Source organism: Mchenga conophoros, linkage group LG9, assembly GCF_057382185.1.
Source record: "Mchenga conophoros isolate Kocher_MC1m ecotype Shallow Benthic linkage group LG9, M_conophoros_male_GT1.1, whole genome shotgun sequence".
Taxonomy (NCBI): Eukaryota; Metazoa; Chordata; class Actinopteri; order Cichliformes; family Cichlidae; genus Mchenga; species Mchenga conophoros.
In genome coordinates, this window is record NC_140534.1 from 17,544,638 (window position 1) to 17,560,884 (window position 16,247).

General features: G+C 40.8%; 1 protein-coding gene across 3 annotated transcripts in view; it reads left to right on the forward strand.

Annotated features, from left to right (window-relative positions):
* Positions 1-16,247, forward strand: part of LOC146567105 (collagen alpha-1(XV) chain-like) — a 59,367-nt gene that overhangs the window by 23,322 nt on the left and 19,798 nt on the right. For all 3 annotated transcript variants that reach the window (XM_085286711.1, XM_085286709.1, XM_085286710.1), the window contains exons 3-6: positions 7,541-7,788; positions 7,879-8,049; positions 8,806-8,937; positions 15,764-15,838. In XM_085286711.1, the coding sequence (XP_085142837.1) occupies positions 7,541-7,788; positions 7,879-8,049; positions 8,806-8,937; positions 15,764-15,838 (626 nt within the window). The remainder of the gene's footprint in view (positions 1-7,540; positions 7,789-7,878; positions 8,050-8,805; positions 8,938-15,763; positions 15,839-16,247) is intronic.

Consider the following 16,247-nt stretch of genomic DNA (forward strand, 5'->3'; position numbering starts at 1 on the left):
CAATAGACAGAAACCAAGCCTATATCTTTGTGGCTAAATAGCATTTGAAAGACTTTTCCCAATATTTGGGTGAATCCAGACTTTAAACAGTAGGAGACATTTTCCCATACAAATCATAATCTTCACAGTATTGTCTCCATGTGTGGCTTGTGGTTCGGTTGCTGCAGCGAGGTGCTTGCAACACCATGTAATCAGTTTCCCCTCTGGGATCAATAAATAAAGATGCATTATCGACCACAAGCTGTCTGTTTCGGATAAACCTCGTCTGAAATGCCGCACTGAATTGAACAAATCTGGTAGCTTGCTGACTTTGAGGCATTCTTTGTGCATTAGTCTGTTCCTGTGCACACAGGCCTCCTTTTTTCTGAGCATCACATTCCTAACATACAGGAGAGCCACACATGCAGGTGCTACTTCATTCCTGAGACATACGAACCTCACATTTCTCCTTGAACACGACAGCCACATGTCCACGACACGCTTATCACTTTCTACCTCATTCTTTGGAGTTATGTCTCATAAACCCACAAGAACATGAGCGTGTCATTCAAGGGATTTGAGGGAGAATGTGGAGGTCACAAAGTCTTTAAAAATAAATAATTCGAGCATGACAATTAGATTTGGTGGAATGAACAACAGGATGTGCCCTTTTTCGAGGATTACAAACATAAATGTTACAAAAAGCAAAGTGCAATGTCTAAAATCAAGAGAGACACGCTTCCACACACATGCAGGCTTATTCTCTGTGTCAGATGTTGTTAAAGAGAGAAGGGTCTTTATTTCCAACACCACCCTAAACAAGATCTATTGACTCATTTCTGCTGCGTTTTTCTTAATAGTGACACTGACCTGGTCTCACACCTGGCAGTGCTGTGTAGTCTCAGAGATTTTGTATTAAAAGTTGTGATACTTTTGAATGAAAGGATGTGAGATGTGACTTTTTTTTATCTAGCAAGACAGAGAGGGAAATCATGACTTAAAAGGTGGCCAAACCACACTTTATATTTGTGACAATGAGCGATGGATTAGCACTCAACCACCTTCCCAGTGAGCTCCTCCTCCCTCTGACAAGCTCCAGCTGTCTGTCTGGTGATAGTACTCCTTGTTGTGCTAGCAGCAGCATCAGTGAACTCAGTGTCGTGGTAACAGATCTGCACTTTTTTTCAGTCTTTGGTTAGAGTTGCCCTTCAGCTGCAGTAGGATTGGATAGCCAGAGAAAAACAAAGACCAGCTGATGTCTAGGTTTTATCAAGGACCGCCACAACATCCCGAGCAGCCTGCTTGTAGGGAAACACAAGACGGGAACAACCAGAGCTAACTGGCTCTCATCAACATCTCATCGTTTCAAAATGAGATTGTAGGAAACTGATTGAGTTGTCTGAAACTAAATATAAATCCACTGCATGTGGGTGGTCTTCATTATATCTAGGAGGCCCAACCACTTGTAGTGTGGAAAAATAATGGAAATTCATGTTTATCTGGGAATTTTTTATACCCCTTTTCCGAATCAAACAGTTTTTAAGTAACTGTCAGAGTCCATAAAAAAGAAAGAGAGAATGTTTCTCTAGGGCCTGAATTTGATCCTTATATGTGACACTTTTTCAAAATGTTTTTTTAAATCTGAAAATCAGAATTCATTTGACTTTTATGTCACTCGCTTAACCGAACAGCCTTGCCAGGAGACTTATGTAGATAGATGTAGTTAAGTGCTCCTTCACATCCTTAAATTTTGGATGAAATCAGTTTCAGCAAAGCCAATCAGATCATGATCCAAAACCTCCTGGCTCTTCCCTCTGCATCCACACATACACCCATCCAGAAGAAGCAGCCATTGCTCCATAAAAAAGCCTTCATTAAAGGGCTGTCTTTCTCTATCCTCGTCCTCTCTGCCATGGCTTCTGTTGCACATCAACTGGAAACCTTCAGTGGCCTGTGTGTTTATGTCTGTACAACAGCATAAAGCAGGAGAAGTTGTCTTGTTGCTCATGTTGGTCAGTTCAGGACTGTGACTGGTTAACACTGGAATCTGACAATGACCACAAATCAACGTGAGCAGCAAAATCTGATCTGAGCATTAAATCAAACCCAAGCACTAAAGCTGGAAATATGACAAACAAACTTTTACAACAATTACCAGTCATGCATATCTGCAGTTGATTTCATATCTTTTGAATTAGCCGTCATTCACTTTAACATTTTTTTGGCTCTAGATTTTTTTTGTTGATGACAAAATTGTTAGCAGCTGTCTTCCTTTCATTTAGAGGAAAATCAGATATTTAATGTTTAAAACTCTGCTGGTGAGAGAGGACTCTCGCTGGGATTGTATGAGCCTTTCTCTGAGTAACAGTGCGACTCATTAAAGCTAAAAGGTGTGTGGAAAAGTGAAGGGTTAAAATGATTTCAAGGCGAGCTCGAGTCAGGGAGAGATGAGTGTTCTGTGAGATGTGTTGTGACTCCAAGCCACAGAGAAGTTGCTGTGTAACAGCAACGCCTTTCATCTCTAAGTGGTTGCATAAGGTTTGAGTATTTGTCATGGGATCATTGTGCTGAGAGAAGATTTTGTGCACATATATAATATGTGTCTGATCTGGTGAGGTTCCTGTCATAGCATGTGAAAAGATTTGAGTGGTTTGATTAGATTCTAAAGTCCTGGATCAGATGTGACAGCTCATTTCAAACCGTCGCAGACTAACTGACAGCTGATTAACTTTGACTGGCATCATTCAGACTGTATCCATCATCACCAAATTTTTGTGACTCCTAAGAAAATAAAAAGAACCATTTCAAGGTGCATCCACCCACCCACAATGTATTTTGTCAGTGTGAGAGTGTTCCAGTGTTTGCTGTTATTTGTCTAGCTGTGGGTGATGGAAGTGCCCTGACCCCATTATATTATAGAAGAGGTGTGAAAGTTGGCTTTAAGGGGATTTTTACATAATTATGAGAGTCTGTGTGTAAATGTGTGATTTATTAAACAGATGGCATCAGTTTAAGAAAAAAAGAAGCACAAAGCGTTACTTGGAGTGTTTCATTAACTTTTGCAGAGATCTGTGGTTTAATTTCATCAGTTTTTATTCAGATGGACTCCTATTTGCATATTTTGATTTCCATCCATCAGTCCATTTTCTTCCGCTTATCCAGTTCAGGGTCACAGGGGATAGAGAGGGCTGGAGTCTATCCTAGCTGCCGCAGGGTGACAGGCGGGGTTCATCGTGGACAGGTCACCTGCTTGTCACATGGCTAAGACAGAGAGACAGACAATCATTCACTCACCCACACTATGGCAAATTCATAATCACCAATTAACCTAACCCCATGCATATCATTGGACTGTGGGAGGAAGCCGGAGCAGCCGAACAAACCAATACAGACACAAGGAGAAGATGCAGACTCCACACAGAAAGGCCAGATGGTGGATTTGACCCAAGGAATTTCTTGCTGTGAGGCAACGGTGCTAACCACGGCGCCGCCATGCTGCCCCCATATTAAAATATCAAAATCTCCATGACATGACATGGATATTTGGATTCAAGCAGCAAATTCACTTAGGAGAAAAGACTATATTATTGTACTGTGTGCTTTCCTGATCGTATAAAATAAACTGCCACTAATAAATAGTTTTAACTTTGAAATACAGATTATACATTTGGTATGAAAACCAGCTATGGCCCCCTAACCATATTTCATCCTCTAATCTCGTACACACCAGAAACAATCACTGCGGACATGGACACGCTACCCACATGTGCACTCAAGTGATTTAGTAAAGCATTGCTCTATTTTGGGTCCAGTATGGCGAGGGCTTTTCTCTAATAAGAAGACTAGTTGCACAGATACATGTACGGTTGCCTTTATTTTCATTTTCAGCCTGTGGAATTTGTTACTCTCTTACTGATTATTATGAGTCCTGTGTCTTAAAACACAATTATGAGGAAGAAGTCACATGTCTTGTTATTTTTTGGTCTTTTTTTATTTCTTTTGCCACAGACATATTGCCACAATCATGCAATGCAACTAGCAACAGTAGTCCTCCATCTGCTCTGGAGATCTGCTGCAAGCATGCACCAACCAAAGCCTGTAGCAAGTGGAGCATATGTCTAATAGTTAGTTAACTTGTTTAAGATGGTGAAGTTGGAGTCACCCATGGACGAGTAGCTGGTTATTGATTTGTTACTTGTAAGTCAAGTTATAAGTTATGAAAGGATGGATGCAGTCCCTTTTTTCCCCCCCTTTCCAAACACACCACAAGGACATGTGCTGATTATCCCAGCTCCCATCCCAGATACAGTGGGTTCATTTATGCCTGCTCCACTGGTGGCATCACTGTTATGCACCAAAGCTCTGCACCATGAATACCAGCACTGCACACAGAACCTCCACATCAGCACTGGTGTAGGAGAAGAAGCCAAAATCCAGAACAAAGAAATCAGAATTCTTCAGTTTTTCCATGAAACTATTGAAACATTTCCCTGAATATAATCTGTGTCAGGTTGATATATCATTGAAATGGCAGAAAAATCTGACACAATCATACAGCTGCCTTGCAAGTATGGCTTGCGCCAGCGATGTGACATTGTTATCCAAGCCATAATTTTGTGGAAGATGCCAACATTTCTCATGAGTTTGAAGTCACTCTTAAAGACACTTTCTTCTATTCAGAGGCAGACTCATTCTCTGTCTTGCAGAGATAGCAGTGTTTGGATAGAGCGTTGCTCATTTGGACAGAAAGCAGACATGCAAACACAAGCTTCTCTGTAAACACAGAAAAGATACACACACATCAAACACACACGTGAAATCCTAAACTGGAAATATAATATAAAGTCTGTCACTTTATTACATTTAAACCCAGTTGTTTAGAAGCACTGTGAGCAAACAGTATCTTGTGAAATTAATAACATTTGCTTTTATTTTCATTTTCTTCCTAATTCCCTCCCTTTTTCTTAAGAAAAGGGAGTTCACCTGACTAAACCCAGTACTATTCCTCAGTGACTCAGTCATGTGGCACCACTGTAGTTCATTTATACACCTTGAAGTTATTACTGTGAATGCTAGCTAGCTGGAGGACTCGTACTGTATCTCCTGAGCCTTCCTCTGCTCTCATTCTCGTGCCCTGTTCCAGTACAGATGGTGCTCAGACTGAGCCAAAGCAGATTAGTCTGAGAAGAGTCACACCCTGACCAGAATTAGTCACAAGGTTCTCGCAGCTGACATCTTTTTTTTGCTCTGGGATGTTTTAAATTTTCACTGCTCTACTTTCCTTATTCACAGATATGAATATTCCTTTGACACGATCAGCTGCCGGCTTACAAATGTGGCACTGGGATCATGCATGACCCAGTACAATCACAGGGTCCTGCTGCATCATGAGAACTAGAGCTAACACAGCGAGTGTAGTCACATTTCCATGGTGATCTGTCCAGCTGTCTGACCTAGTGGAGGAACATCTGCAGTGAAGTCACTCTCGGGCAAAAGACACAGCGAGTGACAGGCAGCTCTGTGGGAATTTTGGCAGAAGTTCTTTGGTGAAGTTTAACCGCTGACAACAGAGAGAAGATATAGAGCAATGTTCACGTCTGGAGATGAAGCAGCCAACAATCCAGTCACTGATTTTCTGATTCCAAGGATCTTTTTGGAATAAGAAATTGGTCAAAGAATACTTGGAAAATATTTCTCAGTGCTTGTTTAAGCTTTCTTGAATTAAAATGTATCAGCTTAATAATTACAGCTTCCCGAGTTAAAGTCCTCTTAACACGCTGTACACGCTGACATTGTTTAGTGAGTTGGGATGCACCAAACAATCTTACATTACAATGCAATCAGATTACTTAGATGCCTTTTGGCTTTGCTGGTGTAGGAATCTAGTAATGATAAAACTACAATGACATCATAGACTGTATATGAAAGATGGACATGGGGTGATATTTTGTTAGTCTTCTGGTTGCCTAATGACAACTCCAGTGTGCAATAATGACAAAGCAGGTTACATTTTAGGGCATGGCTTGGGATTTACATGTCACTATTGTATGAGAAATCGGCTAAGTTTTCCAATCTTCGACTCACACAAAGTCAAGAAAATCTGAAATGGCATATTTTGACTTTGTGTGAAGATAAAGATCTTTGAGGAAATGGTGGAAAAAAGAGGAGACCAACTTTTGTATCCCATTTCAGTAAAAGTAACTCTAACCTGGTAGTGAAATTACAGAGCTTGGCTGCAGTGGGCATTACACAGGAGAGTGGTGTGGGTTCCTCTTCGCTGTTATTTTTTAATTGCCACAGTCTGTAGCAGTTTCAATCCAATTAATGAAGGAGGGGGAAGAAGTGTGCCTGGCCTCCAGCGGGGAGATTTACTGGCCACACACGGGCACGCACACATCATGCTTGTGGAAGACTTGATGCTTGCACTCGCTGTCTCGGCCTCTCTTTCTCTTTCCCCCCTCTTTTGTCTTTGCCGCTCCTCTGCACACAGACGTACACACGCCACACGGTACGTCTAATTTACAGGAGCTGCCACTGCACAGCATGTGTGTATTAGTTTTGCTTAATGCCTTCCAGATGCCCAAGCTCTATATCCCGTTGCCCATACGTACTGAAAGAACAGACGATTGTTCCTAGGGTCTTCCTACTAAAGAGAACCAGGTGTGGGGGAGACGGCCTGCACATTTGTGACAAAGGGAGAGCGTTGTGAGCGTTTGCTAAATAGGTTTTCATGTTATTTGGTGGGGAGGGGGGTTAATCACCACACACATTGTGGCAGAGTCCTGCATGCATGAATACTGTGCAGCTATGATAATGATGGTTAGGATGGAAGCTCCTTCTCAAACTTTATCGGTTATGTCTGACAAACTCCAAAAAGTTTCAAGACAAACGTTAGAAGGCTTGAAACAGACGACTTTTCTGTACATCAATTATTATTTTTATACATTTATCTTTTCAGTGGTCTCGGCAGCCGAAAGATGACACTCGATGAGTGTAGCACACCTACACTCTCTGTCCACAGCTGTGGAATGCTTGGATTTCTAGAGCAACATTTCTCTCTGACCCCAGTGGATTAACCCACTAGGGGGCCCAGAAGTAAATATGAGCTGTAGACTGCCACTAGCCTCCTGCCCTCTATGGACTGTCACCTTCAAGCACCCATCAAAACACAAAGCACACCAAATAACACATGGCAGCTTGATTATTTTGTCAAGGACTAGGTGCCAGAAGCTGGAGTGTCTCATCTCTTATTATTTCCAGTGATGTTTGTGAGTGTTTTTGATCAGCGTTTGCATACAAATGTTTAGAGAATGAATTTCAGTGTTGCGAGCTTTTGTGTGTGTTTGTATATAAACACAGTTATTTGCTCACAGATCTCTCTTACCTATATATGAAGTAATTAGACGCAGGTAGTGTTTCCGTGTTTGTCCTGGACTGAATTTCCTGACATCAGTTTGTGTTAATTCTTGTTTTGTTTTGGGGTTGTTGTTTTTTTGGATGAGTATTATATTTTTTCCCTCCTCTAACAAGATTCTTCCTCCTTTCTGCCCGTCTATTGCAGACCGCGGTCCTCGAGGAGCTTTGGACCTGACAGAGTTAATTGGCATTCCCCTCCCTCCCTCCGTCTCCTTCGTCACAGGCTTCGAGGGTTACCCCGCTTACAGCTTCGGCCCGGAGGCCAACGTGGGGCGGCTTACAAAGTCATTCATCCCCGATCCGTTCTATCACGACTTTGCCATCACAGTCACAGCCAAACCGACCACCCGGCAAGGCGGCGTGCTGTTCGCCATCACCGATGCATATCAGAAAGTGAGGACACTGTTCACCACGTCTCTTCTTTGTTTTTTGCTCCCTTCCAGGAAAATATTAAAGCTTTTCTACATGTTTTATGTTCTTCAGATTGTACAATTAGGTGTGGCTTTGTCTGAAGTGGAGGATGGCTCCCAGAGAGTCGTACTGTACTACACCGACGCAGAAACAAGAGGCCGCACCCAGGAAGCTGCTTCATTCAAAATGGGTGACCTGACAGGAAGATGGGCGAGGTTTACACTCACTGTGCAGGGCTCAGAGGTGATTAAATATGTTATGCTAATTATCTCTTGGTGTACTCTATGCTATGTTAAAGTGGGATTTGGCAACTTGATTTGTAACATAACCTCGCCTTTCTTTCTTTGTGGCCAAGCTATTTGAAACTGAGCTGTGTGACTGTTGTGCATCTGCGCTTCATTGCACTTTGTGGATAAATCCAATTCCTTTCTGCACATAGACACTATATATAAGGTAGATATACCTTCAAGGTCTGAGTCACAAGCATCTTAAACCTGCATTATTTCTTATGGCCAGCAGGGGGTGACTCATGTTTCTAAAACAAAGTCTGAGATATAAAAGTTTATGGAAAAATGATCAATCAGCATCTTTATCTGTGACCTCAGGAAACACTTTCCAGAGTTTGTGGTCTCAATCTATAGTTTAAAGTCCTGTTTTGCGTGTGATGCTCTTTTTGTAAATTATAGTCTGCATTAGAGTCAAAAGAATGGATAAAGCGTGATATTCTTTAGGTCAGCCTACCTTGTGATTGGCAAGTTGCTACTGTATTGTCATATTTGGTTTTAAAACACCAACATGGCAACAGGCTGCTAAATAGTTTTCTCGTTTTCAGACCTTACATGTGAGTATTACGTCACAAAATTCAGACATACACTTACTGTGTGCCTAAATGCAAGGAATAAAGATGTTTGCACAGATCATCTGTTCCATACAATTACATTTTCCTTTTTTTTCATATGGTTTTAAAGCTCAAGCATGTGCACTTGTCCCAACACGTAGGTGCGCCTCTACATGGACTGTGAGGAATACCACCGGGTTGCCTTCATCAGGAGTGCTCAGCCTCTGACCTTCGAGTCCAGCTCAGGGATCTTTGTAGGGAACGCCGGGGGTACGGGCCTGCAGAGGTTTGTGGTAAGTGTCGATGTGTGCGTGTTTGTGTCCCTTCTAGCCATGTGAGCGCTTCGGTACTTCCTACACTGTCTTTTGTCAGCTCTGTACAACAGCTGCATTTCTGCTGTGCTTATTCCTCATCCCAAGCGTCAGTGGGTTTGGATCAATGACTTTGAGATGAATATTGAATCCACAGCTAGTTGCAGAAACAAATGTGGTGTTTGGACAGTTGCCGACTTTACATCTGAGAATGAACACAATAGTCTTCGTTGGCAACTTTACGACTGCCACGGGAGGCGAGGAATGAATGACCAAGTGTACTCATGAGCACTTCTTTGTCCTATGAGAGCTCCTAAATGACAGGCTGCTTACTTACATATGTGCACCAGGGCTAGTAGTCTCATTTTTGAATGATTTAAACTGAGTGCACCTGTGATTACGGCTGCCAATTCTTTCCCTATAAAGATGAGAAATCAAAAAATAGTAAATATTAAAGGGTAGAGGCTAAAATCCCTCACGATAGTTAAAAATATCCCTGTGCATTTATAGCAAGTACGTGTTATCGAGAAGTGCTGAGAAATCAAATCCATGTGCAACGCTGGCCTGTGCAAGCAGTGCTCTATAAAAGAAAATAAACCAGTAAAAGCTTCAGCACTTTCGTCCCCATTATCTATGATTTGTTGTTTTGTAATTCTGCTTTGTTCATCACATTGCGACTGCAGATATGATGAAGAAAATAGCTTTTTTTTTTTGCATATCTATGGGGGAAATAGTTTGTATTAGTGTGGGTCAGAAAATATCTGTTATGTCATCAAGATATCTATCTAAAACATCTTCAGTGAACTGTCAGAATATTACATTTTAATAAGAAGAGACCTAAGTTCATTTTAGAAAACATGCCAACAGTACTTTTCCCGAATAAATCAACCCACGACCGGTGGCTGAACTAGAAAAGCACACGACCTGTGACTTTAAAAACAAAATATAGTCCTCTTCTTTGCCACTTTTTAACCTTTTGTTCTCGTGAATTCTTTTTTTATCCAAGTTCATGAGACGAACAGACTACAAGATGTTCCATTTCCACAACAGTGGAAAGAAATCCTTATCACAAAGCAGCTTTTGGGTTTTTGTTTTTTTGGGGGGGCTCTCTGTCATTAAGATTTTATTTGTGAAACGTGAGGAGAGTTTCAAAGAAATATAATGAGCCGGGGAGGCAGAGTGTGTTTATTCAGGAATTTTTTTGGTCTCTGAGGGGAGTTCATTTCACCGCTGAAACAATCTGTTAGGTTTCTCCTACCTATTGTGGTTTAAAACCAACGCTGACGTACGTACATAGATCACCAGGAGCTACAGTTTCATTTTAGATGTAAAGCAACCTCGCTCTAGCATCATTTCAAATCTTGTATATCTTGGTCTGTGTTTAATTTATGAATAATGATTTCCAGCAACCCTTTCAGGCTGTCTAAAGTACATAAAGTGATGTATTTAATAGAGGAGGACTTATAGTGGTGTTATTGTAGCTTTAAGGGCAATGCAGGGTTATAGACCATTAGAAATGTGAGGCTTCTTTCCCCTGCAATTCAATTTCAGTGTCATTTTAATTGAGACTAAATTACTGCTGTTTTATCCCATGAGTCATAGCTGCTGGCATCCTGCCAAAGCCTTGTGGAAACAAAATATTTTTTGTAATATCCTGACTAAAAATGCCAGTGTAGCTGCATTACAACAACTTTTAGAAAGAGCAAAAAGTTCCTCTGCTTTCAGTGTTTCTTGTGCCACAATTCCATTGTACGTACAATTTCTATTCTATTCTGTTCTATTATTTTACCCAACTTAAGTGTACATCTACACTGTTTAATATCAGCCTACTGGTTGCTAGCAAATTATAGTTACCCACATTTGAAGCCATTTCACTTTGTGATGTAGGACCATGATTAAAATATTGACAAAAGTCTTTCACATTGGCTGTATTCGAGGTTTCATGGAAGTGGAGAATTTGTTTTAAACATTTGCTCTCTGATTGAACTGTTGGATTGTTTGGGGAAGATGCGAGTAACTTTGCAACAATCAAAAAATGGCAAATTCACTGTAGCAGCTGCTTCTTAGGCTAAAACTCAATCGATTACAAAACACAGAAGTCTGAAATTAAGGCTTCTTTTAACCTTGAATATAATGCAAAAATAACGCACAAATTTCCCCACTGTGCGATCAATCTTATCTTATCTTATCAGGATACTAAGGCTAAGACCTGCTAGCCAATCAGAACTTTGGCTAGCTACAAACTTTGTTGTTACCGTCATTGTTATTGCCCTGCTTGATGAACAGTCTGTGCCATGTGGGTTTTTGTTGTTGATATTTCTCAACTCTTTATTGCTGACTGTACAGCTCTCTGCAGGTACTCAGGCAATCTGTCTAAAAGCGCCTGATGTCAGATGGGGGCAGTATTGGAAATACAGAATGTGGTGCAACCATCTGTGAACTACTCTTGCTTTTGTTGTTGTGGTTCAATTAGCCAGCTGTGGATTGAAGTTGTAACATCCAAAAAAAAGCTTAATTAACAGTGTTAAAAAGATGAAAAGTTTTTATTACAGCCACTGTCCATACTTTTCTTTTTTTCTGTTGTTGAGGTTTTTTCACTCTTTTCCTGTGTCAGGTGAACTTTCCTAACACTGCATTGCCTGTCTGGGCTCAACCAATCGGCATTAAATGAACGCAAAGCGTCATCCATGTCGAGCACTGTGCAGTTGGGATTTTGGTGCAATGCACAGGAGCATGTTTGTGGTGGTTAAAACCCCTCTACATAGCCTCTCCATAAGCAAATACCTCAGCAAACGTACACGACTGCTGTAGCATAAATTAAGCATGAATAAATTAAGTCCTATGTAGCGTGTATAAAGCTGGATGATATCACCACTTGGGGCTCAGAGTTGTTCTTTCTCTTGCCAATAAACTCTTTCACTCCTTTCTTGGCTCTCTTCGTGCATCCTCTCCTCCCTCTTTCCTCATCTCTCAGAAAAAGAGGAGCAGAAGTAACTGTCTGTTTCCAGCTGTTCAACTTTCAAACTGATCCTCCTCCAAAACGATGCAGCAGCGGCTCTTTGCAGCACTGCACTACTCCACAGCGTTACATGAACACACAAAAACAAATAAATATCTTCGTCCTTGCTGAACCAGTTACTCATATGTTAAACTGGCTTCACTGAACCACAGGCCATGTAGGGCGCAACATAAAATGTGTGTTGGCCTTTAACACAGTAGTGCAAAGTGACCTTTTGGATGTCTTCTCACATGCTTTGGCCTGTGGCAGCCATAGTGTCCAGGGACTGCCAGTAACTGCAGGCACACAACAGTTTCTCATCTCTGGCATCTGAAAAGTCCAGTGTCTGTCTGTGAGCAATAACCAGACTTCAAAATATATATAAACAGCCCCGATGGCGCATGTCATGCAGCATGCGTGGCTATATAAACTAGAAGCTGATATGTTGCAAAATACTTCAGCTACTGTGAAGTTTTGAAGATACATCAGTAACAGTTTAACAAAAGAAGTCAAACAGACAATGTTTGCACTTTCTCATAGATGAGGAAGCATTAAGTGCAATGCCAACAGCTGCATGAAGTTATTTATCTCCATAGCAACTAATCAGACTTTTTCCACTGTGATTCACTCACAGATGCACTTCTATATTAATTTACAGTCAATAGACAGGGTATATTTATTTCTATTCACTTATAATTAAATATAAGAAGTCATCTTGTGATAAAGCGTAATAACAAAACGTTCAAACAAAAAAAAGCAGAAATACAGGTTTTAATGTTTGTATAACTAAGCAGCCAAGTGCACAACCACACTCCTGTTTATACAAACTTTTGTTGAAATCATCTGACTTTTGTGAATTTACTGTAGAAACCAGTTGAAGCTTGACCTCCTTTCCATCGGTCATTTTCAATGCACCCGACCTCATTTACTAACATCTTCAGCTCACTTTTAGACTGATTTTGTTTACATTTTTAAGAAATGAAGTTGCTAGTACTGCTTTGTTTTGCAGTGTACCATTAGCGATACTGACAGCTCTCGTGTGTGAAGGCTCTCTGGTGTGTTTTCTTGAATTTGTGCCGGGAATAATGTCTGTTTACTGTTGTCTGTTTTGTTTCAAGGGTGACTTATGACAGAAATTTAACACTAGCTGACTATAAAGGTTTGAGCAGCACATGTTTATCCCAGACCTACAAACGTTCAGATGAGTCTGAGGTGACACCTGTGATGCTTAGTTGCTAGACCTGGATTTAAAGGAATGAAAGGCTAGGGCAATTAGTCAATATATTAAGCAGACAGTATAAATGGTGCAGCTTTGCAGCATTTTTGGTTGGTTGGTTGGTTGGTTGGTTGGTTGGTTGATTTGTTGGTGCACTGGTACTTAGGTTGGTTTTTTCACTGGTTCATTTGTTTGTTTGTGGGTTTGTTGGTTGGTAGGTAAAGCTTGTTTTTTACACCATAATTATATGCTCTGCTACAAACAACTAACTGGTGCTCACCTGTTCGATGTGCTGTGTGTTCAGTTGTCGCTGCTACAGACAGCCGTGCGTGGTGGCGAGCATTTGAAAACTGCAACCAGAAACTTGCCGAGAAATTCTCCAACTGCTTTCCTGTGTTTAAATTCACGTAATCAAAAAAGTTTTTTACAAACTAACCGACTAAATCATTCATCCATGTGGCTGTGGCTTTAATGTAGGGGCAAATCCACATGTTGTAGTCGTTTAAAGGAGGCGGAAAAGGTTGCGTGGCACATTCTTTGTTTGTTTCAGATGTGTTGTTTACTGCACCAAGCAGATGTCTCTGATTTGGTTCACTATCCCCAGCTCCAATCCACCCTTCCTTCTCCTTCCTCTCTGCTTCTCCCTATATCACTATTTCTCACTCCTTTGCCGCCATTAAATTTCATAGGCTGTCCTTCATTCCATTAAAAACAGCTGTTTGTCATCTGGCCTGATCCCAGTATCAACAAACTTGGCTGAAATTGCCTTTAGCAAGTATTTACAGATGCAATAAGAAGACAGGACCACTGACTCTGATTTAAATGACCTTTTGTTATACTATGAGTGCACTGGTCCTTGACCGAGAACTAAATAAACCCACCTTTAACCACCTTTGATATGCTCCTTACATTGGTAGATAATGGCTTAGGATATTTGGCTTACTGTGTGATAACTTGTCAGAATTATGACATGTTTATCATCAGCTGCAATCACTGAACATGTGTGCGCCTTTATATTGTTCTCTAATTTCTCTTCATTCTAAAACTGCATTCCTTCCTTTATGAGTATTTACAAGTATTTACAGCAGACCTCACAAATGACACAATCTGCATAAAGCGTAATTTATCATCGTTTCCTAACAGCAGAAGAAAGCATGACACGTATCCTTCCCATGATAAAACAAAGACCGTTTGAGTTTCTGCCAGCATAAAACAACTATATGTGCTGACAGCTCTACAGTCCAGCGAGGGGCTTGGAGGGCATAAACATGTCACACATTACCTCCAAGGTTCTGCAAGGATACCTTGCTGTCAGAGCGCCCCTTTACAAAATAAGAAACCAGGTGCAGCTATCTCTGTGTAAGTGTAAAACCATCCATTAAATAGTCATAACCTGCATTTTAAAATGATATAAAATGACAAAATTGGTCACCAAAAATTTCTTTCTAACCAAATTTAGTTCGGATTGGGAATGGGACCCTTCTCTAGAGGTTACCTTTCAGAGTCATCCCACATATTGGCTCAAGGTTACAGACAAGTATGGACTGTATACAAGAGACTTACCAAAATTCAATATTCATGAACTTCCAAAAAGAAACAGCCTTTTTTAGAATGAAAGGTTTAAATGTGCTGCATTATTTCACAACCTTCCAGTTTCCCTCTGTCGGCCTCCAGAGTATCCTGGGACACCATCCAAGACTGTGGATGAGCTCACATACAGCAAAAGAAAAAAGTTGCCCAGTTAAAATAGCTCAGCTAATAACGCTGTTACATGTCTCTTCATGGGGCAGGTTCAATTCAGTTCAATTCAGTTCAATTCTCATCAAAATAACAATTTAGTTGCCTAAATGTGCTCAAGATCAATATATTATCATTAGTTGGGTAATAATTTAAGACATACGACAGCATTAGCTACACATGCTTATACTTCACAGGGCCACAGGGGTAGAGACTGGCTAGTCTTGGGGGAGTCATTCCCTACCTTGTTTCCACAGGCCTTTTAAATGTAAATCCATCATATAATACTTTCTGTGTTCTCCCTTTGTCTACATGGTTTCTCTCTGGGCACTCAAACTTCCTTCCTGGTGGAGCAATGGTTATCTGTCCCTCAGTGATAGCCCTGTCCAGGGTGTACCCTGCTTCTCGTCCTATCACAGCTGGGATAGTCTCCAGCCCTCTCCTCCTCCTTGATTAAGACAAAGAAAATTGATGAGAGGATTATATAATTGTATAAATACAGAAAGGATTTGACATAGCTTAATCTTCTGTGTTAATTTGCGACAAGTAAATATTAAAATTATGGGCTGGTGCTTTAAGGTTGATGGGAAAATTGTCTTTGGAGCAGATACAGAAATGCACCTGTTTCCTAGCCAGATGTTTGCAGCAGTGTTGAATGTGTGTGTTAATGTGTTCAGTGTATATGCAGTAAATTATGCGTGCTAATGAGTGAAGGAGAGACAGATAAACTGTTATGCAGACAGACCAAATTAGTGTGTGTGTGCGCGCGCGTGCAAAATGTCCTCGGAGCTTCTATAAAATTTAATGACAGAATGAATTAAATTAGCGTGCAATATAACACGAACTCTCCTCTCCAGGGCTCCATCCAGCAGCTGCTGTTGAAGGCAGATCCCACGGCCCCAGATGACCAGTGTGAGGAGGACGATCCTTATGTGAGTCTGCATGAAAACACTCGAAACTGAGAAAAGTTCAGCTCCTCAAACGTCTCTAAAACACTGCAAACTTGGAACTATGGCTCCCTCTGCTGGTAGACATACAGTACTGCATAAAATTCAATTCTGACGCCGGCATACATCATTTACATTTAAACATTTAAAAGCATAAACCATCATGAATCCATTCCACCTGCTTTGGTGCAAATGAAAGTGACAGCGGGTCAAAGCAGCTAGATTTTATAATCTTGGCCTACTGTCACACTATATATTTTTGACTGACAAAAAGTCATTTCACACATTTTTTTAATCATTTAGAGGTAAAACTTTAAATATGAAAATGTTCAAAATGTCATAAATGTACCTGTTTTGTAACTACAGTGGCGTTACAACATACAGGATTGGTGTA